Genomic DNA, 23,935 nt, shown 5'->3' with positions numbered 1-23,935 from the left:
CGTCCCCTCCTCCAGGGGCTCTTCCCGACCCAGGGATCCAACACTCGTCTCTTACATCTCCTGCATTGGCAGGTGGGTTCTTCACTGGGAAGCCCGTGCATCTTACAGCAGAACCTAAGGGAGTGTGGAGGGAAAAGCACTTGCCTTTCTAGTTTGTATCTACACCAGGAGCTTGGTGTCACACAAGCCAGTTCACAGCACTGGTAACCTTCCTGAACGTTTTAAGGCTCCTACTATTAATTTTTCCATGAGTAATAGAGTATCGTTTCGGGTATTCAAAACATTGACGCAAATGGTATCATACTGCAACTTAGCCTTTTCTTTCGATATTCTTAAGCCTTTCTCTGTTGACATCTGCAGCTCTCCTTCATTCTTTGTAAATGCTGTGTATTGTATGTGTATCCGTTGTTATTGTGTAACTAACTGTCCTAAAATTTACTGGCAAGGAACAGCATTTACCATCTCCCCGTTTCTGTGGGTAGGAACCTGGGTGTGGCTGAGGTGGGTCCTCTGGCACAGGGTCTCAGGTGTCTGCTGCAGCTGTGGTCTCATCCGAAGACCCAGCTGTGGCAGCATCTGCTTCCAGCACACTCGCGTGGTTGCTGGACTCCGTGGTGGCCATGGGCTGAAGGCTGGCTTCTTTGCCATGTAGGCCTCTCCAAAGGGCAGCTCGCAACATGGCAGCTTGCCTCATCAGAGCAAGCAGGTAAGAACAAGAGAGTGTGCAGGGTGGGTATCACTGTCTGTAATGAATTGTGGTTTAGTCACCCAGTTGTGCCTGGCTCTTTTGCAACCCCATGAACTAATGCCCACCAGGCTCTGTCCATGGTATTTCCCAGGCAAGAATACTGGAGTGGGTTGCTATTTCCTCCTCCAGGAGTTCTTCCCAGCTCAGGGAATGAACTTGCATCTCCTGCTTGGCAGGCAGATTCTTTACCACTGAGCCTCCTGGGAAGGCCTTCAGGTTGAATAATCTCCCCCCAAATTCAAATACCCTGAAACCTCAGAATGTGACCTGTTTCTCACTGTTATTCCCCGCCCGCACCGCCCCCCCAACTATCCCTACTTAATTTTGTCTGGATGTTTACCAATCTGTGCTTACCACTGCTTTCTATAGATACCCCACCCCCTCTTTCTGAACTCGTTAAAGAAGTACATCTTTCAGCAGTTTTTTTCCATAGTGTTCTGTTCATGATTAACATATGTGCATATCTGGAGTAATCTTTATTCACCTTCGCTCTTGAACCATAGTTTGGTATGTAATTCTAGGCTGACAGTTTCCTTTAGCATTCTGAAATACTATTCCCTTGTCTTGTTGCAAATAAAAATTCTGATGGCAGTCTAAAGCTCGTTCCTTTGTCAGTGAGCTGTCTTTTCTCACGGGTTTAGGCTTTTCTCTTGAAACTGAACGCTCTGCATTTTCAGGGTTGTGTCATCCTGAGATTTGATGTGCCCTGTAATATGAGGAGTTGGCTTGTTAGGTCTGGAGGGACTCCCAGGCGCGCTCTGGATAGTGCTGTTCCCCACTTCTCCTCCCCCCAGATCACCTAATTTAGACGCAGTTTGGAGCATCTCCTACCCTCCATATTTTACCACTGGTTTCACATTTTCCATTTTTAATCTCTGTGCTACACATTGAGTCATTTCCTTAAAGCTTCCAATTGGCTACTTCTCTTTTTAGTTATGTCTGGTTTTCTGGTAAACCTATGCAGAAGTTTTCCATTTGTTTTAATGACTATGTTCTTCATGCTTAGAATGTCTCTTTGGTTCTTTTTCAGATTTTTTTTTTTTTTCCTCAGAACTACCTTGGTTTACCTTATGGTTTTCATTGCTTCAAACATGCTAAGTGCTTCCATCCTAAAGTCTCTTGCTGATTATTCCCTCTGCCTCACGATGGTTGAGTTCCTCGTGGGATCACTCTTTTCTTTCCTGGAGGGGAGAGGGCTTTCTTCCCACGTCAGTCAACAGTTACCAACTTGGGTTGCCTGACTCCACACAGGAAAAGGGGGGATTTGTTTCCTTAGACAGACCCCTGAGGGGCTGGCCTTGTCAGACCTCCAGAGGGCCCTGACATCTTGAATGGGCATCAGGAACCCAGGACCATCCCTGGGAGCCCCTCTGCCAGCCCTCCAGGGCACATGACCTCTCTGAATGGGCACCTAGTGGTAAATTAAAGGTATCTCTGAGAATTCAACATATTCTGGCCCATTATGACCCGAAATAGTCATTTAACTATTTATTTCTTCTGTTAAAAAAAAAAAGGTATCTTCTATATTTATATGGAGAAAAAGATAAAGTATTTTAACTATAAGACTTCAAAGAAAAGGTGATACATGTTTTCTTTAAAACAAATACTTTAATTTCATTTTTATCTGGATAAAAAGCATACAAGTTTAAAAGGAAACAGCAAGAACTTTGACATGTCGTGTCATTTTTTTTTAAACAGTACTAGAACTTGTTCAAAATGTGAAGATACAGAACCATTATAAATTTCTGGAATCAAAGACTCCAAATACAGACGAAAACAGATTAGTTATAAAATGTCAATTCACGAAATATTCCATTTTCTGTTTTTTATCGGAAATATTCTATAGAAATACTGTATACAAAATAAGGCAGACTCTTAGAAATTCAAGTATAAGATTTTTAGGAAAAATAAGTGTGAAGTCCAATTTATTTCCCTTTGGGGAGTTGCCTGCAGAGCCAGTGTTGGAGCTCTGGCTGCTGCACAGAAGAGCCCTTTCGAGCTCTTCTGGGGTCACTAGTTGTTGTTCAGTCACTCAGTTGTGTCTGACTCTCTACGACCCTATGGACTGCAGCATGCCAGGCTTCCCTGTCCTTCACTATCTCCTAGAGCTTGCTTAAACTCGTGTCCATCAGGTTGGTGATGACATCCAACCATCTCCTCCTCTGTCGTCCCCTTCTCCTCTTGCCTTCAATCTTTCCCAGCATCAGGGTCTTTTCTAATGAGTCTGCTCTTCGCATCAGGTGGCCAGAGTGTTGGAGCTTCAGCATCAGTCCTTCCAATGACTCTTCAGGACTGATTTCCTTTAGGGTTGACTGGTTTGATCTCCTTGAAGTCCAAGGGACTCTCAAGACTCTTCTCCAACACCACAGCTCAAAAGCATCAGTTCTTCAGCACTCAGCTTTCTTTCTGGTCCAATTCTCACATCCATACATGACTACTGGAAAAACCATAGCTTTGATTATACAGACCTTTGTTGGCAAAGTAATGTCTCTGCTTTTTAATACACTGTATAGGTTTGTCAGAGCTTTTCTTCCAAGGGGCAAGCATCCTCTAATTTCATGGCTGCCGTCACCATCTGCAGTGATTTTGGAGCCCAAAAATAAAGTCTGACACTGTTTCCACGTTTCCCCATCACTTTGCCATGAAGTCATGGGACTGGATGCCATGATCTTTGTGTTCTGAATGTTAAGTTTTAAGCCAGCTTTTTCACTCTCTCCTTCCACTTCCATCAAGAGGCTCTTTAGTTCCTCTCCACTTTCTCCCACAGCGGGGCATCATCTGCACGGCTGAGGTTATCTGTATTTCTCCCAGCAGTCTTGATTCCAGCTTGTGCTTCATCCAGCCTGGCATTTCACATGATGTACGCTGCATATAAGTTAAATAAGTAGGGTGACAATATACAGCCCTTAACATATTCCTTTCCCAATTTTCAAACAGTCTGTTGTTCCATGTCTGGTTCTACCTGTTGCTTCTAGACCTGCATACAGGTTTCTCAAGAGGCAGGTAAGGTGGTCTCATATTCCCATCTCTTTAAGAATTTTCCACAGTTTGTTGTGATTCACACAGTCAAAGGTTTTAGCGTAGTCAACAAAGCAGATGTTTTTCTGGAATTCTCTTGCTTTTTCTGTGATCCATTGGATGTTGGCAATTTGATCTCTGGTTCCTCTGCCTTTTCTAGATCCAGCTTGAACATCTGGAAGTTCTTGGTTCACGTACTGTTGAAGCCTAGCTTGGAGAATTTTGAGCATTACTTTGCTACCATGTGAAATGAGTACAATTGTGCAATAGTTTGAACATTCGTTGGCATTGCCTTTCTTTGGGACTTCAGTTATAATATACCTTTTCCAGTTCTGTGGCCACTGCTGAGCTTTCCAAATTTGCTGGCTGAGTGTAACACTTTCACAGCATCATCTTTTAGGATTTGAAATAGCTCAGCTGGAATTCCATCACCTCTACTAGCTTTGTTTGTAGTGATGCTTCTTAAGGCCCACTTGATTTCATATTCCAGGATGTCTGGCTCTAGGTGAGTGATCACTCCATCATGGTTATCTGGGTTATTAAGATCTTTCTTGTATAGTTCTTTTGTATATACTTGCCACCTCTTCATAATATTTTGTTTAGGTATCTTAATCTTTTTGTTAGGTCCATTCCATCTCTGTCCTTTATTATGCCCTTCTTTGCATGAAATGTTCCCTTGTTATCTCTAATTTTCTTGAAAAGATTTCTGGTCTCTCCCATTTTACTGTTTTTCTCTATTTCTTTGCATTGTTCACTTAGGAAGGCTTTCTTATCTCTCCTTGCTACTCTTTGGAACTCTGCACTCAGATGGGTATATCTTTTCCTTTCTCCTTTGCCTTTCGCTTCTTTTCTCAACTATTTGTAAGGCCTCCTCAGACAACCATTGTGCCTTTTTGGATTTCAAAATTTTTCCCAATTAACATCAATCAGAAAAGCCTAACATACACAAATATTTCTTTCTTTTTTTTTAAATTTATGTTAGTTGGAGGCTAATTACTTTACAATATTGTAGTGGTTTTTGCCATAGTTTGACATGAATCAGCCATGGGTTTACATGTGTTCCCCATCCTGAACACCCCCATCCCATCCCTCAGGGTCATCCCAGTGCACCAGCCCTGAGCACCCTGTCTCATGCATTGAACCTGGACTGGCGATCTGTTTCATATATGATAATATACATGTTTCAATGCTATTCTCTCAGATCATCCCACCCTCTCCCTCTCCCAGAGTCCAAAAGACTGTTCCATACATCTGTGTCTCTTGTGCTGTCTCGCATACAGGGTTATTGTTACCATCTTTATAAATCCCATACGTATGTGTTAGTATACTGTATTGGTGTTTTTCTTTCTGGCTTACTTCACTCTGTATAATCGGCTCCAGTTTCTAGAACTGATTCAAATATATTCTTTTTAATGGCTGAGTAATATTCCACTGTGTATATGTACCACAGCTTTCTGATCCATCTGCCTGCTGATGGACATCTAGGTTGCTTCCATGTCCTGGCTATTACAAACAGTGCCGCGATGAACATTGGGGGTACATATAACATACACAAATATTTCTATAGTGCAGTAAAAATGGATCATTTATTTTAAATTTGCATTATGAAAATAAGTCTATATACCAAGTGATGCATATTTTTAATGACTATGAATCATGTAAATTTGGTCATGGCATCTAAAGTTGGCTTTGGCTTTGAAGTGTTTTTAAATTCATAGAAAATAGTGAACTTCTAATAAAATAAATAAAACATTTTAATAATTGATATTAATAATCAACTTCAGAATTTCTTTGTCTTTTTCATTTGCCATTTAATTTTAAAAGAGAAGTCACTTTCAGTAGTGTTCCAAAGTGAATGATTGCACCTTCTATGATGTGGAAAAGATCCGATTGCCATTAGCTCTTCTTAAGCGCTGAATGTAATTGAGAGAAACTGCAAGAAATTCTCTGTCATCAGCAGAAACTCCGTCAGCGTCCTTGGCTGGGCCTCCCGAGCTCGGGTTTGGACAGACAGATGCTGATGCAAGCCGTGTTCTCTGAGACTCTCCACGCAGCCCCGGCAGCAGGCTGGCACAGTGAGAGGAGGAAGCCTCACTCTACGGCAATGGCATCAGGTGGTGGTTAGGGAAGGTGACCGCATCTAGGGGTGCTCTCGCTGGCTCTGTGCATCAGGGGGCTGATCGGCTAATACTGAAAAGAACTCTGGCCGCCCTCAGGCATCCCCGGTGACCACAGGGGTACCCCGCTACTCGGGAGGCGGGCGCAGGCTCCGCAGCTTCATGTCGTCCAGTCCTTTCCAGTATTTAAAGTTGTTGTCGAGATGCTGCATTAACTCGGGCAGGTCTACAAAGGCTGCAAGAAAAACGGGAGTGTGGTAAGACTGCGCCTTCCCGGGATGCACATGGAGGCTTTCTGAGGAGAGGGACAGACAGGAGGGGACAGTGCTCCGTGCTCGGCAGACATGGAGTGGCCCACGAGAAGCTGAAACCCCATCTGCGCTCAGTGCCCGCTGCGCCTCTGTCGCCAGCTGACAGCTCTGGCGGAGGGAGCGAAGGGGGCTAGCCCGTTTTATCACCCTTAATCAGCACCCTGGGCTGCCTGATCCCAGCCCTGACCGGCTCTCCGGGGCGTCCCATCCCCCTTCCTTGAGCCCGTCCCCTTCCACCTGCAGCACATAGCAGGAGCAGCAAGCTAGGGAAGAGAACTTGGGCCGGGAGTGGCCACATCTGGTCTGGGCCCAGAAGCATTGAGCAGAGCCTGCAGTCTGGCCCGAGGCCCCAGTGCCTTCCACCACCTCAGTCCTCTGTCCCGCCCCCCCCTCAGCACCGAGACATGGGCTCGTCTCCTGCTGACGGGATCCGGACCAGACGTGGGTCTGCCTCCCGGCAGGGGCCCTTACCCAAAAGCCCTCGACCTGCCAGGGGGCTCTGCCCGCGCTGAGGGCTGCGAGGAGGGCCGTGCCCCTGTCAGAGACCAGCCTGCCCTGGGGTCAGCTACCGGGGGAGGCGGAGAAGCTGGGCGGGACAGCGGAAGAGCTCCCTCAGAACTGAAGAGGTTTTGAATCCCCGGCTTTTGACCAGCAGCCCCTTCAGCCCATGTTCAACGCTCTCATCGTTGCGACTGGAACAACAGGGAGCCCCGGAGCCAGGGGCAGCTGAGGAGAAAGAGCAGAGAGCGCCCCGTCCGCCGGGACCTCCTTGTCAGCGCCTGGCTTCTCCTCGGCCTCTGTACACTCTGAGCCCCTGAACATACTCTACAGTCAGAACGGCACCATGCGCTCCCCGTTCCTGAGGGAGACACGCTCCGCGCCTTCTTACCGTCCCAGGCATCAAACATGTCTGTGATGAAGTAGTCGATGAAAGAGATCTGGGATTTGGGGATGCTGCAGGTATTTCTGTCAAAAACCGGCATCACCACAGGCAAGTCCCGTTGCTTCTCTTCGTCTGTCTGCAAGGCGGAAAATGCCAGAATTACGAGACCCCAGGACCAGGCTCCACGCCCACCAGAAGCATTCTCTCTACCAGAGCCTCTCCTGGCAGCCCAGACAGCTCGTGGGAGAAGCCGGTCACAGCGCCAGCCAAGCACCCGGACCCTCCACGACATGTCACGTTGTCCCCCATGGGACCCAACCCACATCTTCGGCACCTGAAGGCTCCTGCTGAAGCTGCTGTGGTGCTGTGCGGGGCTCCTGCAGTGCAGGAGCGCACCAGTCTGCCCAGCCGTCTCCCACCTGTGGGCATGTCAGGGGCCTGACCCAGGGCCACAGTGCGGAGTGAGAAACAACCCCCTTCGCAGAGAAGGGACAAGTGCCTGCTTCTTACCTCAGGCCAGATTATTTTATTTTAAAAAGGTCTGAATAGCCTTGAGGCAAAAAAGCTCTAGGATGAAGATTTTATGTACTTTGATAGACCCTTACAGAACATCTTCAGTATTCCAATAATATGTGTACAAAACTGGAAATACAATGAGATCCTGGTGGGAGGCATGTTTATCGTAAAAGATTAAGGGAATTTCTCGTTTTTTGTTTTCATCAAAGGATCCAGGAGAAAGGATGAAGTGATACCCGAAGGGTGATGATGAAGCAGGGGGTCCTTCCCGGAGTAAGGTATGAACTCGGAGGGTTTGAGGGCGCCATTGGAATCACAGAGAGGTCCCTGGGGAGCCAGGCAGCCAGGGCTGAGAGTTAAATAGATGGTTACCCAAGGGGCAGGATGAAGGGTCTTGAGTGCAGGACCAGGTAAGGCTGGGGTGAGCTGGGCGAGAGGACTGGAGCCATCCCCTGGTGCTGGAGGCACAGCTGTCCTCGGGGGTCTTGGGTCTTTGTTCTGTTGGTCTGGGCACGCTGCCTCTGTGGGCAGCTAGTGAGAAAGTGATGGAAGGGGCAGCTCAACACGGAAGACAGGCAGGGAGTTAATACTTAGGAAGCCTGGTGTGGGTGCAGGAATTGGTTCTCTAGGGGCATCCAGCAGGGAGGGTGGAGATCCTGGGACGAGTGGACCCGCTGACCAATCCTGGCTTCTCTGGAGGGTGGTCAGTGAGAGCAAGGGCTGAGGATGGGAGGTATGCAGTGCATTCGGCCATCAGCCAGAGCCTGGCTCTGTGGCTGAGCTCTGTGGGCCATGTGGAGCTGTGGGAAAGTGAAGGACCTCTGTTAAGCATCTAATACAGGGACCAGGATTCAGGTGTTCCACGGGAGCAAAAGAAGACCTATATTTGGGGCTGGAAGCCTGTCCCTCCAACTCTTATACCTGGAACTGTTCCCACAGGGCAAACTGGGCCAGTCCTCCTTGTCCCCCCAGCCCAGCACTGTTCTGGACAGCTGGCCAGGAGCTGCCTCCCTGGTTCCGTTCTGCTTCTATTCTGTCTTTCTGAGGACTGGCAATCACCAGCAGGGCGGCAGGGACTGGTGAGAAGTTACTGCCACCTCACCCTGCACGTCGATGGGTCCGAGGCCCGAGACACTGTAAGAACTGGGCTCCACAGCTAAAGGCAGGTGAGTTTCCTTGGAAGTGACAGTGGTTCACTACAGTTCTCAACATGAAATCTCCACTGGAGGACACAGGTAACCTCTGGGGGTTTTCCCAGGAGGGACCGTTCCGCACGGAGCACCGTGCTGCAGAGACGTGCGGACAGTGCTGGGGACAGTGCCGAGGAAGAGGCCTGGGCTCCCTGTGCAGGTGGGCGGTGCTAGACTCCGGGCCAGGGCAGAAGCCAGCAGGAGGAGCTGCTGCTGCTCCAGGCCTGGGGGCTGAGGCACACAAGCTTGGCTGTGACTGCTCAGGCCAGGCTTTCCTGAGAGGCACGCCAGGGACCATCTACACCGCTGTCAGGCCAGGAGCACACCCCGGGAGGTGTGGGAGGCAAGGTTGGGGGCTCTGGGCAGAGGATGAGTGGGGAATACTGACAAGTCTGGGCTTCTGCTGTGGTGCAGCCTCTGCTGTCAGGCCAGTGCTGGCTCAGCAGGGTCAGCTCCGTGCGAGTCTCTGCCCTGGTGTGTGCATGGCAAGGGGTGGAGGGTGCAGAACAGCCCACCAGCCTGACTGCTCAGAGAGCAGGGCCCTGGGGCGGGTGCTCTCCTGACACACCTGCCCTGGTCAGCTGTTCAGTTAAGAGTCTCCACATCTGTGTTCCTGAGGGGAATGAGCTGTAACTTTCTCCTGGGATGCCTTTGTCAAGTTTACGTACCAGGATAGTAACAGCTTCAGAAAATGAGCTGGAAAATGTCTCACCTCTGTTTTCTGGTTTAATTTGTAAGACTAGCATTATTTGTTCCTTAAAGGTTTCACAGAATTCCTCAATGAAATGATTTAGAGTTTTCTTTATTAAAACAAAAATTATGAAAACATTTTGACAAAATATTTCTTTACTATGGACTTTCTAAGGTTATTACTTAACCATGTCAGTTAGGGTAAATTGTATTGACAGTTTTTAAGGTATTCATCCATTTCATCTTAGCGGTCAAATTTATTGTGACATTCCCGATTTTGGTGATTTGCATTCTTCTTGATTATTTTAGCTGCGTATTTACCAATTTTGTTAATTTTGCCAAAAAAAACCAACTTTTGGCTTTGAAAATTTTTATTATTTTAATTATTTTTATTTTATACTAGAGTATAGTTGATTTACAATGTTGTGTCAGTCTCAGGTATACAGCAGAGTGATTCAGTTATACATGTATCTTTTTAAAAAAATTTACTGGAGTATGGTTCATTTTCAATGTATTAGTTTCAGGTGTATAGCAAAATGGATCAGTTTTATATATATATATATATCCAGTCATTTTTAGCTTCTTTTCCCTATAGGTTATTAGAGAATATTGAGTGGTGTTCCCTTGTTATACCGTAGGAGCTTGTTGATTATCTCTCTTATATACAGTAGTGTGTATCTGTTAATCCCAAACTAATTTGTCCCTCTCCCTTGAAGTCTGAGAGTCTGTTTGTGTTTTGTAAATACGTTCCTTTGTATCTTTTTTAGATCTCACGTAGAAGCTGCTGTGACATTGACACTCGTCTCTCAGACTTACTTCCCTTAGTATGACACTCTCTAGGTCCATCCCTGTCGCTGTACATGGCAGTGCTCCATTTTTTAGGGCTGAATAAGATTCCCTTTTCTTTTCCACTCCTCTGTCGATAGACATTTAGATTGCATCCATGCCCTGGCTATTATAGTGATGCAGTGAACACGGGGGTGCGTGTGTACTTTGATTTTCCTAGGATATATGCCTAGGAACGGGATTGCTGGATTATACAGTAGCTGTTTTTAGCTTTTTAAGGAACCTCTATACCTCCGTAATGGCTGTACCAATTTACATGCCACTAACAGTGTAGGTGGGTTCCCTTGCTCCAAACCCTCTCCAGACTGTACTGTTTGAAGACTTTTTGATGAACATTCCTGACCACTGTGAGGTGGTAAATCACTGTAGTTTTGGTTTGTATTTCTCTAATAATTAGTGATGATGAGCATCTTTTCGTGTGCTTTGTGGCCATCTGTGTGTCTTCTCTGAAGGAATGTCTGTTTAGATCTGGCCGTCTTATTGCGGTATTTGGTTTTTTGATATTGTGCTACATTAGCTATTTGTATATTTTGGCGATGAATCCGTCAATCACTTCATTTGCAAATATTTTTTCCCATTCTGTGGGTTGTCTTCATTTTGTCTATGGTTTCCTTTGCTGTGCAAAAAGCTTTTAATTAGGTCCCATTTATTTATTTTCATTAATCTAGAAGTAGATCCAAAAAGATATTGCTGTAATTTATGTTACAGTGTTCTGCCTATGCTTTCCTTTAAGACTTTTATAGTATCTGATCTTACAATTAGGTCTTTAATCCACTGAGTTTTGTTTTTGTGTATGGTGTTAGAGAATGTTCTAATTTCATTTTTCACATGTAGCTGAGAGTTTTCCCAGCACCACTTATTGAAGAGACTGTCTTTTCTCCATTTTATCTTCTCACCCCCTTTGTCATAGATTAAGGACAATAGGTGTATGGGTTTATTTCTGGGCTTTCTGTCTTGTTCCATTGATCTGTATTTCTATTTTTGTGCTAATACCACACTGTTTTGATGACTATAGGTTCACAATATAGCCTGATGTCAGGGAGACTGATTCCTCCAGCTCTGGTTTTCTTTCTTGGAATCATTTTTGCTATTTGGGGTCTTTTATGTTTTCATACAAATTTAAAAATTTGTTCTGGTTCTGTGAACAATGCCATTGGTAATTTGGGAGAGATTGAACTGAATTTGATTACCTTGCGCTGTACAGTCATTTTGACAATACTGATTCTTCCAATCCAATAAGGCCAGAGGCGTCCCAGCACCTGAGCCTGCAGGCGGCTGGGTGGGGACAGGTCTCAGTGCCAAAGCGGTGACCTCCAGGAGAGCTCAGCTGAGGAATATACCACAGGGCCTCCACCACTGGTGTTCCTGCCCCTGCAGTGGGCCACAGCCGACCCCTGCCTCCAGGAGCCCCTCCAAGACCTGCAGATAGGTCTGGTTCAGGCTCTAATGGAGTTGCTGCTCTGCCCCGAGCCCCAGTGCTCATGAAACCTTGCGTGTGCCCTCAAGAGTGGAGTCTGTCTCCCCCAGTCCTGTGGAGCTCCTGCACTCAAGCCAAATGTTCTGGGGGCTCCTCCCCCTGATGCCAGACCCCCAGGCTGGGAGCCTAACGTGGGCTCAGAACTCACTCCTGTGGGAGAGCCTGAGCAGGTGTGGGATTTGATTATATCGTGAAAGCGGCTGTCCTCCTGTCTTGTGGTTCTTCTTGGTCTTTGGGTGTAGAGCCTCTTTCTGGGTAGGTGCCAATCCTTCTTTGATGAGGTTGTTCAGCAGTTAGTCGTGATTTTGGTGTTTTCATGAGGAGCTGAGCTCAAGTCCTTCTGCTCCACCATTTGTCCTTTAAGTTTTTCTAGTATTTCTTTACTGTTTCCTCATTTTTTTTTGCTCTTATATTACTGCTTTTCTACTTACTTTGTCTCTTTCTAATTTCTTAAACTGAAACCTAAGATGTTAACTTTAGGGCTTTTCCCTCTAATTATAAATGTCCCTCTGATCACTGTTTTGCTTGCATCCCACAATTTTAATATACTTTGATTAATTTCCTTTATCTGAACCATGGACTATTTAGAAATGTATTGTCAGTTTCTGAATATTTGATGTTTACTTAGGTACCTTATGCTACTAATTTCTGATTTAATTCCACTGTGCCTGGAGAATAGATTCTGTATGATTTCAGTTATTTTAAGTTTACTGAATCTTTTGTGACCCAGCATGATGCATCTTGGTGAACATATCAGTGTCCTTAATAAATATTCTGTAGATGTGTGATACAGTGTTTTATAAACATTAAGTACAGTAAGATGGTTGACAGTGTTGGGATTATGTGTTTTTACTGATATTTTAATCTGGTTGTTCTATCAATTACTGAAAGGGGGTATTAAAATCTCCAACCATGTTGTACCTGTCTCATTTATTTTGAAGCTCTGTTATTAGATTCACACACACTTATGTCTTCCTATAGGACTTTTTATCATTATGAAGTATCTCACTTTATCTCTGGTACTATTCTTTGTCTTGATGTCTATTCTGTCTGAGATTAATATAGCCATTCTAATCTTTATATTTACAGTTTCCATGGTATATCTCTTTCCATCCATTCACTTCACACCTCTCTGTTCTTTATATTTTAAGTGTGTCTTTTGTAGACTGCATGTAGTTGGGATTAGTTTTTCAAGATCCATCCTGATGATCTGTCTTGGAGTGTTTAGTCCACTAAATTTTAGTAAGTATTGATGATTAGAGTTGGCGCTACCATTTGACTGTTTTTCCTATTATTCTTGTTTTCTCCTGTTGCCTTTGTATAGTTTAATAAATTTTAGAATTCCATTATACTAATATATCTATTAGCTTTTAAGGTACACCAATTGCTCTAGGGATTACTGAGTACATTTTGGGATTACTAAATATATCCTTCACTTCTCAGCCTACTGAGCTAATACTATAACACTTAATGTAACAGGTAGGTCCGTTTTACTTTCTGCCATCCTATATGCTGTAGTTGCCATATAGCTTATGGTTACATATGTTATATCCTTTACAATTCAGTGTTATAACTTGTGCTTAAAATAGTCTTATGTATTTAGAGAAATTCCAAGAAGGAAAAAAACTTTTATAGTTACCCAGCTGTTTATCATTTTTTAAAGTGTTTTTATCTTTATTTTTACTGAGGAATTTGATACACAGCATTAGACTAGTTTCAGATGTACAACATAATGACTGAAAATTTTCATATACTGCAGGATGATTACTACCATAAATCTACTTAACATCTGTCACCATATATAATTACAGAACTTTTCCTATAATTACAACTTTGAACATCTACTCTCTTAGTAATACAGTACTGCATATTTGAAAGTTGCTAACGACAGTTCCCATGCTGTACATTACAACCCCATGACTTCTTTATTTTATAACTGGGAATTTGTACCTTTTGACTCCCTTTAACCACCTTGCATCCACAAGCTAGCAACCACAAATTTGTTCTTTGTAAGATTCGACATATAAGTTAGATGATATAATAGTTGTCTTTTTCTATCTCACTTAGCATAAACCATTTAACGTCCATCCATGTTGTCCCAAATGGCAAGAGTTCATTCTTTTTAATGGCTACATAATATCCCATCACCTTACTCACTGACCTATCAATGGATGCTTAGGTTGCTTCCAACTTGGCTATTGTAAGTAGTCCTGTGGTGAATGTGGGAGTGCATGTATCTTTTGGGGTGGTTAGTGCCATTTGTTTTCTTTGGATAAATACCCAGAAGTAGAATTACTGGATCACATGGTAGTTCTGTTTTTAATTTTTGGAGGCATCTCCATAGTGGCTGCACCAATTTACATTCCCACCAACAGTGCACAAGGGCTCTCTCTTCTCCACACCCTTGACAATACTTCTTACCTTTTTGATAACAGCCATTCTAACAGATGTGATGTGCTGTCTCATTGTGGTTCTGTGACTTACCATTTTCGGGGCTACTCTCTCAATCTGTCCCGCCCTCTCCTTCCCGCTCTGTGTCTACAAGTCTGTTCTCTACGTCTGCATCTCTATTTCTGCCCTGCAGATAGTACTGTTTCTCTAGATTCCACATATATGCATTAATATATGATGTTTTTCTCTGTCTTACTTCACCCTGTATGCCAGTCTCTAGGTCTATCCACCTCATGAGAACTGACAAATTCTTTCCTTTTACATATAATGGAATATTACTGAAGCGACTGAGTCACACACCTCACAGCTTCTTTTATCCACTCATCCGTCAATGGACATCTGGGTTGCTTCCGTGTCCTGGCTATCATAAACAGTGCCGCAGTGAATACTGGGGTACATGTAGCTTCTGAGTTATGGTTTTCTCAGGGTATATGCCCAGCAATGGAATTGTTGGGTCATATGGTAGCTTTACTCCTAGTAATAGTTTAAGAAACCTCCATACTGTTCTCCACAGTGTGACAGTGTTTATTTTGCCTTCATTCTTGAAGGATATTTTCACTGGATACAGAATTTTAGGGTGACAGTTTTCTCCTAACAGCTTTTTAAAGATGTTGTTCCAATGTCTTCTGGCTTCCATAGTTCCTGACATGAAGTTACTGTAAGTAATATGTCATTTCTCTCTGAGTGATTTCAATTTTGTTTCTGTATCTTTGGCCAGTAGCTGCTTGAGTATGACATACCTGGGCATGGGTTAGATTTGTTGAGTTTCTTAAATGTGTATGCATATATCTTTCACTAAATTTGGAAACATTTTAGCCATTATATATATATATATCCACACACCCCCGGCCCCAAGAATTTTCCACCTAGAGAAACTGGGAGGGGCAGCCAACAGTGTAGTAATGTCTTTAAAGTGCTATTAGGAGAAAATGTCAAATATCCACTGAAAATATCCTATAGGAATGAAAGCATAGGCAAAATAAAACACATTTTCAAATAATGGAAAACTAACAATTCACTGCCAGTAAGCCTGTAATATAAGCAATGTTCTTCAAGGACAGAATTTCATTTACAACTCCACTTCTAGTTTTAAGTCCATTACTTCCTATGGTCCTTATGGTGTTTCTCTCTTTTACTTGAGGGAACTTCAGAAGCTGCATCTTACCTGAGAGAAATACTCTTCTGAGATGCGTGCAGCCCACTCGATGCACTGCTCCAGGGGCCGGCAGGGGTTGGACACGTCAGCACACTTGATCAGCATCCTTTTGATCAGAGTCCGGTTCTCTGGAGTCCTGAGCATGGTGTTTATGGCTTCTTGATCTTTATCAGTTTCCTAAAGCATGAGTGGAATTCAAAGCAATCAAAACGGAACCCCAGGTACCAAGCCCTGTTTTACTGTTGTGGCCCCACCATAAGCACGGTGGGGCTCTGTCTGGGATCTACAGTTAGGGTCTCTCAAAATAGTGCCAGGGATGCTCTGAGGTTGGCCCTCACTCTGCAGTGGGGAAAACCAAGGCCCAGTGAGATTCCAGCAGAACCCGGAAGTAGAGCCTAGCACTGGAGGCTGGCGTATCTGCCTTTCCCCATCTTGACTCTTTCTCTGTTTCTCACAGTTGCCTTTTCTTTCTATCACTCACTCACTAAGTACTCAAAAGACTGGCTTTATCTTTTATTATTTATATTCATTAAAAAGCACCGTGGACTGAAAAGTGAACCCTTTCTCTGCCCTGGCAACGGGCAGTCCTGTGGTCCTCCCGGGGCCCTGCTGCTCCCCACCCAGCCCTGGGAGAGGTGTGATCCTGGGAGTCCACCATCAGTGTACACAGTGTGTCGGATACACTGATGTTCCATAAACTCTGCCCTCACATTTTATGGTGGACAGAGGACTTAGTCACGGTCTTGTGATCTGCACTCACAAAGATATCTTGTGGGAGGCATGAAAATCAGTATAATTTACCATTCTATTTTACAGATGAGGATGCCGGGACTCTGAGAGGTGAAGAGACTCAGCCAGAGGTACTGAGCTGGCCCAGGATAAGAGTGTGAGCCCTGCTTCTGGTCTGGACTCTTGTCTCTCCACAGTAGTGCCTGCATCTGGCTCACAGGGAGCCCCTCTGGCTATGGAGCCTCAGCCCATGGCGTGAGGGGCCTCTGAAACAAATTCAGGTTGGAAGAGGGCGTACTGGGTCAAAGAGGTGAGCAAGCATCTGCTCTCTGACTCTGGGCCACCAAGCAGCTTCCAGAGGAGTCAGCCATGTGGTGTCTGTGAGCAGTCACAGTTATCCCCTATCAGTGGGGACAAGATGGGAAGGGGGAACCCTGAGCCCAGGCTGCCTGGTCTCCCAGAAGGTGACAGACACCATGCCCTCAGTGATTCTCACCTCCCACTGCCCACCAGCTTTGTGCTGACCCTTCTCTCTGTGCAGGTGTGTGACTACTGTTCAGTACTGCCCGCTGGCAACTATTTTCTTCCACCTGCTATGACCCACTGGATCCTGGTTTCCAGTCTCTCAGTAAAAATCCAAGTAGTGACAGCAGAGAGGAGGAGGATGACTGTCAAGGAGAATGAAGACTCTGCTGAGTCTGGCAACTTCCCAGAATGGATGGAGGAAGCCAAGTCTGCGAGGTACGTGGTTTCTTTCTGTGGGGGGGTGGGGGGGTCAGCTGGGGTGTCTGTGCACGGGAGAATGACTGAGTCCTTGGAAAGGGCATCAAGTCTCTGACAGACTGGAGAACAGGCAAGGGTGAGGAGAGCAGAGTTCTCAGCAGGTTTCAGATTAGGTGAGACAGGGACAAGTCTGAAGGGTGATAAGCTAGAAAGCCAGGGACAGACAAAAGCCACGGCCAAACACCTAAGCTGCAGCAGTAGAGCTGGAGTTCAAGAGGCTGTCTTCTCAGGATGAGCCATCTCTGTGCTCGGCGAAGACTGGCAGGGGGCGGCAGGAGTGGGGGAGGAGGAACGTGGGGTTGGTGGCTGGGCAGCTGTGGGCCTCAGGCGGGTGCTGCGCTCACACTGACCTAGTGTGACGGGCGCTGTTTATCCAGAGTGCACCTTGGGCCGTGTCCTGAGTGCTGCGCCTCGAGGGCTGCTGTGCCCATTCGAGACAAGGAAGTGGTGAAAGAGAGCCGAGAACCCAGAATGCCTGCTTTCTCAGCTGTGGGGTCCTGTCTGGCAGTTTCTCTTGCCAGAAAATTCTGGACTCCATGCCTCAAATCCAACACCACCAGCACCCTGTGGTCCAAATCCAGGAGCCTCCCCAACCCCCATCCTCCTGTGACACAAACCAGCAGAGGACAGGCGCGGCTGCACAGTGGGCAGTGGCTGGCGAGAGACCTCGTGGTCTCCAACTGGCCCCAAAGTACTCAGAGGAGGGGACGGGGCGACTGCTGAACAAGGGCGCAGGAACGGCCCACCTCTCTATCGTCAAGTCCCTACAGAATTGTCTTGCTTTTTCTTGTATGTCTTGCCAAGTCTTTGTACTTTAATTTCCGTTGGTTAAAAAAGTATTTATATGCAGTGAGCCCAGTGTGGGGATGGTAATACTCATGATCTCTTACGCCCAGGTTTCCCCACAACACACAGGAGGAAGAGCCCTAAACGCAGACTCCATTTGCAGTCCGCTCACCTACCTCATCCTCTTCTAATGCTGCCAAGGGCTTGTTGATGATGTTGACAAATTTGTTGACGTGCTCAAAGTGCTTTGTCATTTCTGTGGCTAACACCATGTCGATGATACCCTGGCGCAGCGTCTGGTAGTCGTTCCTGTTTCAGACAAAAAAGGAGAGGCTACTGCTGATTACTGATCCAGACCAGACAGGTGCTCCTGAAAACCAGCTGTGATCTAGGGCCTGTGTCCACTGCGGCTGAAATTCTAATAAACTGGGCTGCAGTGGCAGTGCATGCTTCAAAGAATGCGAAGGTTAAAGGTTGCTGCCTGGACTGCTACTAGTAAGGAGAACCTGAACAGAAGTTAACATGAGAATCTTTGGGTAAAACTATGGGCTTCCCTGGTAGCTCAGCTGGTAAAGAATCTGCCTGCAATACAGGAGACCCCACTTCCATTCCTGGGTTGGGAAGATCCCCTGCAAAAGGGATAGGCTACCCACACCAGTATTCTTGGGATTCCCTGGTGACTCAGACGGTAAAGAATCTGCCCACAATGCAAGAGACCTGGGTTCTATCCCAAGATCCCCTGGGGAAGCATATGACAACTCACTCTAGTGTTCTTGCCTGGAGACTCCCCATGGACAGTGGACCCTGGCAGGCTACAGTCCATGGGGCTGCAAAAAGTCGGACATGACAGAGTGACTAAGCACAGCACATGCGTAAGACTACAGATACAGTGTTATTCGTGTTCTCATAAGCAAAAGGCATATAGTTCTTAAGGTTAAAGAAAAGCTAGAACATAGCCAGCTGGGGTTATGAAGAACATACCCCACACAGAGGAACCTTGAGACCCAACAATTTTAGAGCCCAGAAACACAGAGGGTGGACCATCTGGAAGCTGAGAGAATCAATAGTGCATACCTGATGCCTCTTCCTCTAGCCCTTTATATTTATTTTAAAAAAGTTTATTTTTTGAGGATGGAAACCATTTAATTAAAAATGTAGAAGGTATAAAGAGTATAAACTGAACTCTCTATGCAGCTATGCTGTTCTTTTCCGTGGAGACAGGCAAAGCTGTCAGGGTCTTGTGTATTTCTCCAGCGATAACTGATATATATGTAAGCAACTATGGAAAAACCAACTTTAAGTCCACATATGAAATTCTAAAACAGAAAAAAAAGGTGTTTTTAAATCCCTTAGGTTTAATAACTTCCCTTAAAATCCCAATTAGTAAGTATTCCTCATGACAGATCACTTCTGTCTAACAGGCCCACCCGAGACAGTGAGGGCCCCATCAAGAAGAGAAGACACTGTAATCTCACAGTGTCACCAATCAGACATGAGAAGTTTGCTGGGAAGAGCTTGTTGGGAGTCTGCCAGGCAGAGGTGTAAGATGACAGCTTCTGAATCTGTCAAGGTGTCAGCCTTACACTGTTGTCTTGAAATGTTCAGGACACAAAGGAACTGAACCTTGAAACCATCATGCTTGTGAAAGAAGCCAGACACGGCAGACCACATCCTGGGGTGCTTCCATTCGTCTGAAATGCCCAGAACTCACAAAGCTATGGAGGCGGCAGGTAGAGCAGCGACTGCCTGCCAGGGGGCAGGAGAGTGACTGCTCGTGAGCTCGAGGCTCCCTTGGGGGTGATGGAAATGGTGCAGATGTCGACTATACGGATGGCTGCACAACTCGGAATACACCAAAAGCCCCGCACGCTTTAAATGGGTGAACTGTATAGTACCTAATTATATCTCAGCAAAATTGTTGTTTAAAGAGCAGAAGGAAACATACTTTCCAGCTCACTGTTCTTACCGTTCCATGTTTTTAAAGATGTTGCATTTGTCATCGCCAGTGGTCAGCTGGAAAGCCAAGGCCGCATGGTGGTGCTCCAGCACAGCCATGTCGTTGTAGAGAATGGCCAGCTCGCTGCCGGCATTGCACAGGAAGGAGTTGGTCCTCCCGGGGTGGTCCACATCGTGGATAGTGGCTGCGATGAGGGCACCGACTTCATCAAGTGGGTCTAAAGTTTGCTGAAAACAAGAGTTCTTTTAAAAACTGGGGCATGACACTGAAAGCAAGGTAGCCTTCTGTGTAGTTCTCTTTCTGCCCTTCTGACTTTAAGGTAAGACTATTTCAAACTTCTGAGAAAAGCACAGTGTTGAGCAAATCCAGGTTTCCTAACTCTACTCAGAAATAGTTTCAACTTTGCATGTTTCAGAGGAAACATTATCTGACTCCCAGTCTCGCACAAGTTAGGGATTTACCAAGACACAGGGTGTCCTCACCAGACAGGAGTCACTTCCTCAGCCAGTCTGTCTTTAGACCCATCACAAAAAAAGGTCCTTAGTCTGAGGTATTGACTTTCTACTTGGAACAGTACTTTGATTTAAAATATCAATTGGGAAAGTAAGAGCCCACATGCCACGCAGCACGGCCAAAAGTTTCCATTTAAAACTTTAAGTGCAGAAGTGCGTGGTACTTCCTTCTAATGGTCTCCATTTCTCATGTGTATATTCCTGTTTTCTGTATTTTTGGTTAGTCTGACTTGCAGTGAATTCTCTTGGTTGTTTCAAAGATCAGTCCCAGATGCTCACTTTGCTCTTCTCATTCTATAGGTTTTGATGCATAGGTTTCTCATTTTGTTGTTTTCTGTTATTTTTGGTTTTATTTCTTTGTTTAACCCCAATTTGTTCGAAATATTTTCTCATTTGTAGTGACTGACATTTTTTTATTTAAGTTTTTTGAAGTATATCAAGACTGTGTCTTAGTATCAAGATCATTTTTGGAAATATCCTGCGAACACTTGAAGAAAAGGTGTATATCTAATAAACCAGGCTTGCAAATTTATTTAAATTGAAATTCAATAGTTTTAACTTAAAAAAAAGGTTGTTTTGGCCATGCTGCATGGCATGTGGGACCTCAGTTCCCCAGCCAGGGACCCGGCCTGCAGCGCCTGTGCTGGGAGCATGGAGTTCAACTGCTGGGCGCCAGGGAAGCCCCCAGGGAGTTCTACCTTTAAATGGGTGAATTTCATGATGCGAATTACGTCATAAATTATGGTAAAATTAAGTTATTAGTAGCTTTCTGAATGTATATTTGTATGTTATCTATCAAGGAGTTTCAAAAGCATTAAATTACAGCAAAAATTAGGTTGCCTTTATGCTGAACCACACCGACACAGATGTCTCTCCTCTGCCCTCTGAGTTCACACTTTATGAGAACAGACTTCTCCCCGGACCCTTGTTCTACCTGCGGCCTTAGACGTGACCTTTAGTAAAACAGCAGCAAAAAACCACCAAAGAACACAGCTAGAGGGAGGCGGGACTCACCTGTGCTGCTCTTGTGCCGGGAGGCTGACCTGTCTCATTCCTCGAGAGGCCCTGATTTCTCACTGATTCCTCCGTTTTCAGGTGCTTCCGAGAGTGACACGGCTGTGCACCTGTGCTCCCTGGGCTTCTGTGCCAGTTTATGGCGGATGCTGATAGAAATACTGATAACACAAATACCCTGGCAGAGCAGTGCAGGCCTAGTTGCTGCTTCACACATTTCCCTAATGAAATGATTTACAATGTGAATAGCTTTCTTAGGAAGCTTGGTTTGGAAGTGGGCACTGAGCAGAGTGCCTTGGATGGCACTGTCTTCTGTGACGCTCTTCCTGTGACACACTCACATTCCCTTTTCTCCTGAGCCCTCAAAGCTGGGGCTAAAGTGGCTCCTGTTCTAAGGGGGAATGCCCAGGGCCATGCTGGGAATTGGTTACCCACTCCCCAGAGCCAGGGTGCGGCCCTGCGCCTCGGGAGGTCACGGCCTCCTGGGCCAGACTGCACCCTCCGCACAGCACCCTCACCCCTGGCGTGGAGCACAGGGCGCCGGCGCAGCTCACCTTGGCCCTCTCTCTGCACAGAAAGTAGGCAGTGGCGTGCAGCACGTCGGCAGAGTGCGTGGAGTTGTGGTAGGGGTTGGAAGCGTGGTAACTGGCTTCGATCACCTGTAACCAGGATCTCAGCGTCGCCTCAGGGCACTTTAAGAATTCACAGACTCCGAAGCGAGCAAACACTTTGAGACCAAGGTAAATCAAAGGCCTATAGAGAAAAACACACAGCATTAAATCGAAGTAAAGAAACAGGCAGAGTGTCTCATCTGTTCAGATCCAACAGGCAAACCTGAGCCAGACTTCAGGGAGAGAGCAGGACAGCAAAGTGGAGCCTGTGAGGGTGGCCTGCAGGGGGCGCCCTGTCGCCCTCTCTCCTGGTGGCCAGCACCAGCCCTGGGCAAAGCCCAGCTGCAATTCTGGGGGCACCCGCATGGTGCCCCTACTGCCCTAACTGCTGCAGAGGCCTCCCAGCACCAAGAGGGTGTCCAGGTCAACGTGCTGCCAGGCTAACCGCATCCTCCCCTGTGGCCTTGCTGGACGTGTGTCACTGGCCAGACGTCTTGCTGGAAGATACCAGTTCCCCACGGCAGCACATGAGCCAGACGCTGGCACACGTCATGTGATGGTCTCAGCACTCTGGAGGTGGAGGCTTCCCCAGACAGGTGACCAGCTGGTGCCAAATGAGGCCTGTCCTTGAGAGTCACCATCATCCAGCCTCTGGCCTTAGCTTTTGGCTCTGTTGAGGCAGTGGCCAAGCTGGTTGGGCTCCCAGGACTTGGGCAGACCCGCCCTGTGCCAGCTCACATTAGGATGTAAACCAGTGCCCACAGCTTTGTTTGCCGCTGTCACTGGCCCTGTGGGGCACACAAATGCAGAATGTCTCAGAAGCTTGACTCACTCTGAGTGTGGGCAAAGGGCAGGGGCTGTCATGGGGACCACCACCCACTTGGGATGAGACCCGACGAGTCTCCTGTAACGGCCTCCCTCTGCCTGTCTGCTGGGGTTGACGCCTCACCCTCCTGAAGGGCAGTGCTGGCTGGCATTAGGTCTGAACGCCCTTCCCGTGTGCCAAGCCAACCACACTCCTCTGGCTGAGTGTTCTCCAGCAAGGTATAAAATAGGAGGGGAAACCCAACCCCACCCTACTCTTGGGGACCACACTCAGGTCAGGACTCTGGAGTGTGGGGTGTCCCCATGCTTGTCACCAACACAGCAACCAAGATCTGGGGACAGCTCTTATCAGCATGTACATCCATGTATTAATTTTTTTGGCTGTGCTGAGTGGCATGTGGGATCTTAGTTCCCTGACCAGGGATCAAACCCAAGATCCCTGTACTGGAAGGGTGGAATCTTAACCACTAGACTGCCAGTGGTTCTGAGCTCTGAAGTGAGGCTCTTTGCTGCAATGTCAACATATCACTACTTAATACCTACAGGAGAAATTAATAACCGTATCTTACAAAAAGAAAACCTCTGCTACTTGGAGACTCCAAGTGAGTCACTTTCTCCCTCTGTGGCAGTCATGGCCAGGCGAATTCCCCTTGGCTTCTCCCTGATCCCTCGCTGATGCCGAGGCTCTGGAGACTCGAGGTATCTGCTGCTCTTTCCCTGGGGCCTCCTCCCTGACCAGGGACCGGCTCTGAGCAGAGCCTACACTCCCGGGGAGGCTTTCTCCACACTGGCCCTTGGAATCAAACTCCCTGTCTGCTGAGCTTCCATGGGCTCACCTTTTATGAGTGGCAGCCTCCAATTCAAAAATATTGAAGTCCCAGTACTCCTCCTTTTCCATGGCCCGAGTTATCTGTGACGGGACATCATGAAGGGAGATGGGGACGATGCTGCTGCTGGCAGCCTGCTGAAGGTCTGCAGGGTAAACAGAACGGGATCAACAGGCTTGACAGCATTTGCCATCCCTCAGGGGGAAAAGCGGAGCTTTGGGGGCGGATGCTTTGTTTCTTAGGGTTTATGATAAACCAAAACTTCTTACTGATTAAAGAAAAAAAATCTCAAAATTTTTATCTGAAAATTTAAGTGTGGCTATAATACTGATCAAAGTATTAGTCGTTCAGTCATGTCCGACTCTGCAACCCCATGGACTGTAGCCTGCCAGGATCCTCTATCCGTGGATTCTCTAGGCAAGAACACTGGAGTTGGTAACCTTTCCCTCCTCCAGGGGATCTTCCCAACCTAGGGATTGAACCCAGGT

The 23,935-nt window shown here is 46.4% G+C and overlaps 1 protein-coding gene across 1 annotated transcript in view; it reads right to left on the bottom strand.

Moving 5' to 3' along the window:
• Positions 1 to 5,012: 5,012 nt before the first annotated feature.
• Positions 5,013 to 23,935, bottom strand: part of LOC128071373 (high affinity cAMP-specific and IBMX-insensitive 3',5'-cyclic phosphodiesterase 8A-like) — a 52,668-nt gene continuing 33,745 nt past the window's right edge. The window contains exons 13-19 of the mRNA XM_052664259.1: positions 23,457 to 23,592; positions 21,739 to 21,937; positions 19,668 to 19,885; positions 17,878 to 18,010; positions 15,413 to 15,580; positions 7,084 to 7,213; positions 5,013 to 6,118 (exon numbers count right to left, since the gene is read on the bottom strand). Coding sequence (XP_052520219.1) covers positions 6,012 to 6,118; positions 7,084 to 7,213; positions 15,413 to 15,580; positions 17,878 to 18,010; positions 19,668 to 19,885; positions 21,739 to 21,937; positions 23,457 to 23,592 — 1,091 coding nt within the window. The 3' untranslated portion in view covers positions 5,013 to 6,011. The remainder of the gene's footprint in view (positions 6,119 to 7,083; positions 7,214 to 15,412; positions 15,581 to 17,877; positions 18,011 to 19,667; positions 19,886 to 21,738; positions 21,938 to 23,456; positions 23,593 to 23,935) is intronic.

The sequence above is a fragment of the Budorcas taxicolor genome, unplaced genomic scaffold, assembly GCF_023091745.1.
Source record: "Budorcas taxicolor isolate Tak-1 unplaced genomic scaffold, Takin1.1 scaffold401, whole genome shotgun sequence".
Taxonomy (NCBI): Eukaryota; Metazoa; Chordata; class Mammalia; order Artiodactyla; family Bovidae; genus Budorcas; species Budorcas taxicolor.
Note: the sequence above shows the minus strand (reverse complement) of the source record. Positions and strands in the feature narration are given on the sequence as shown.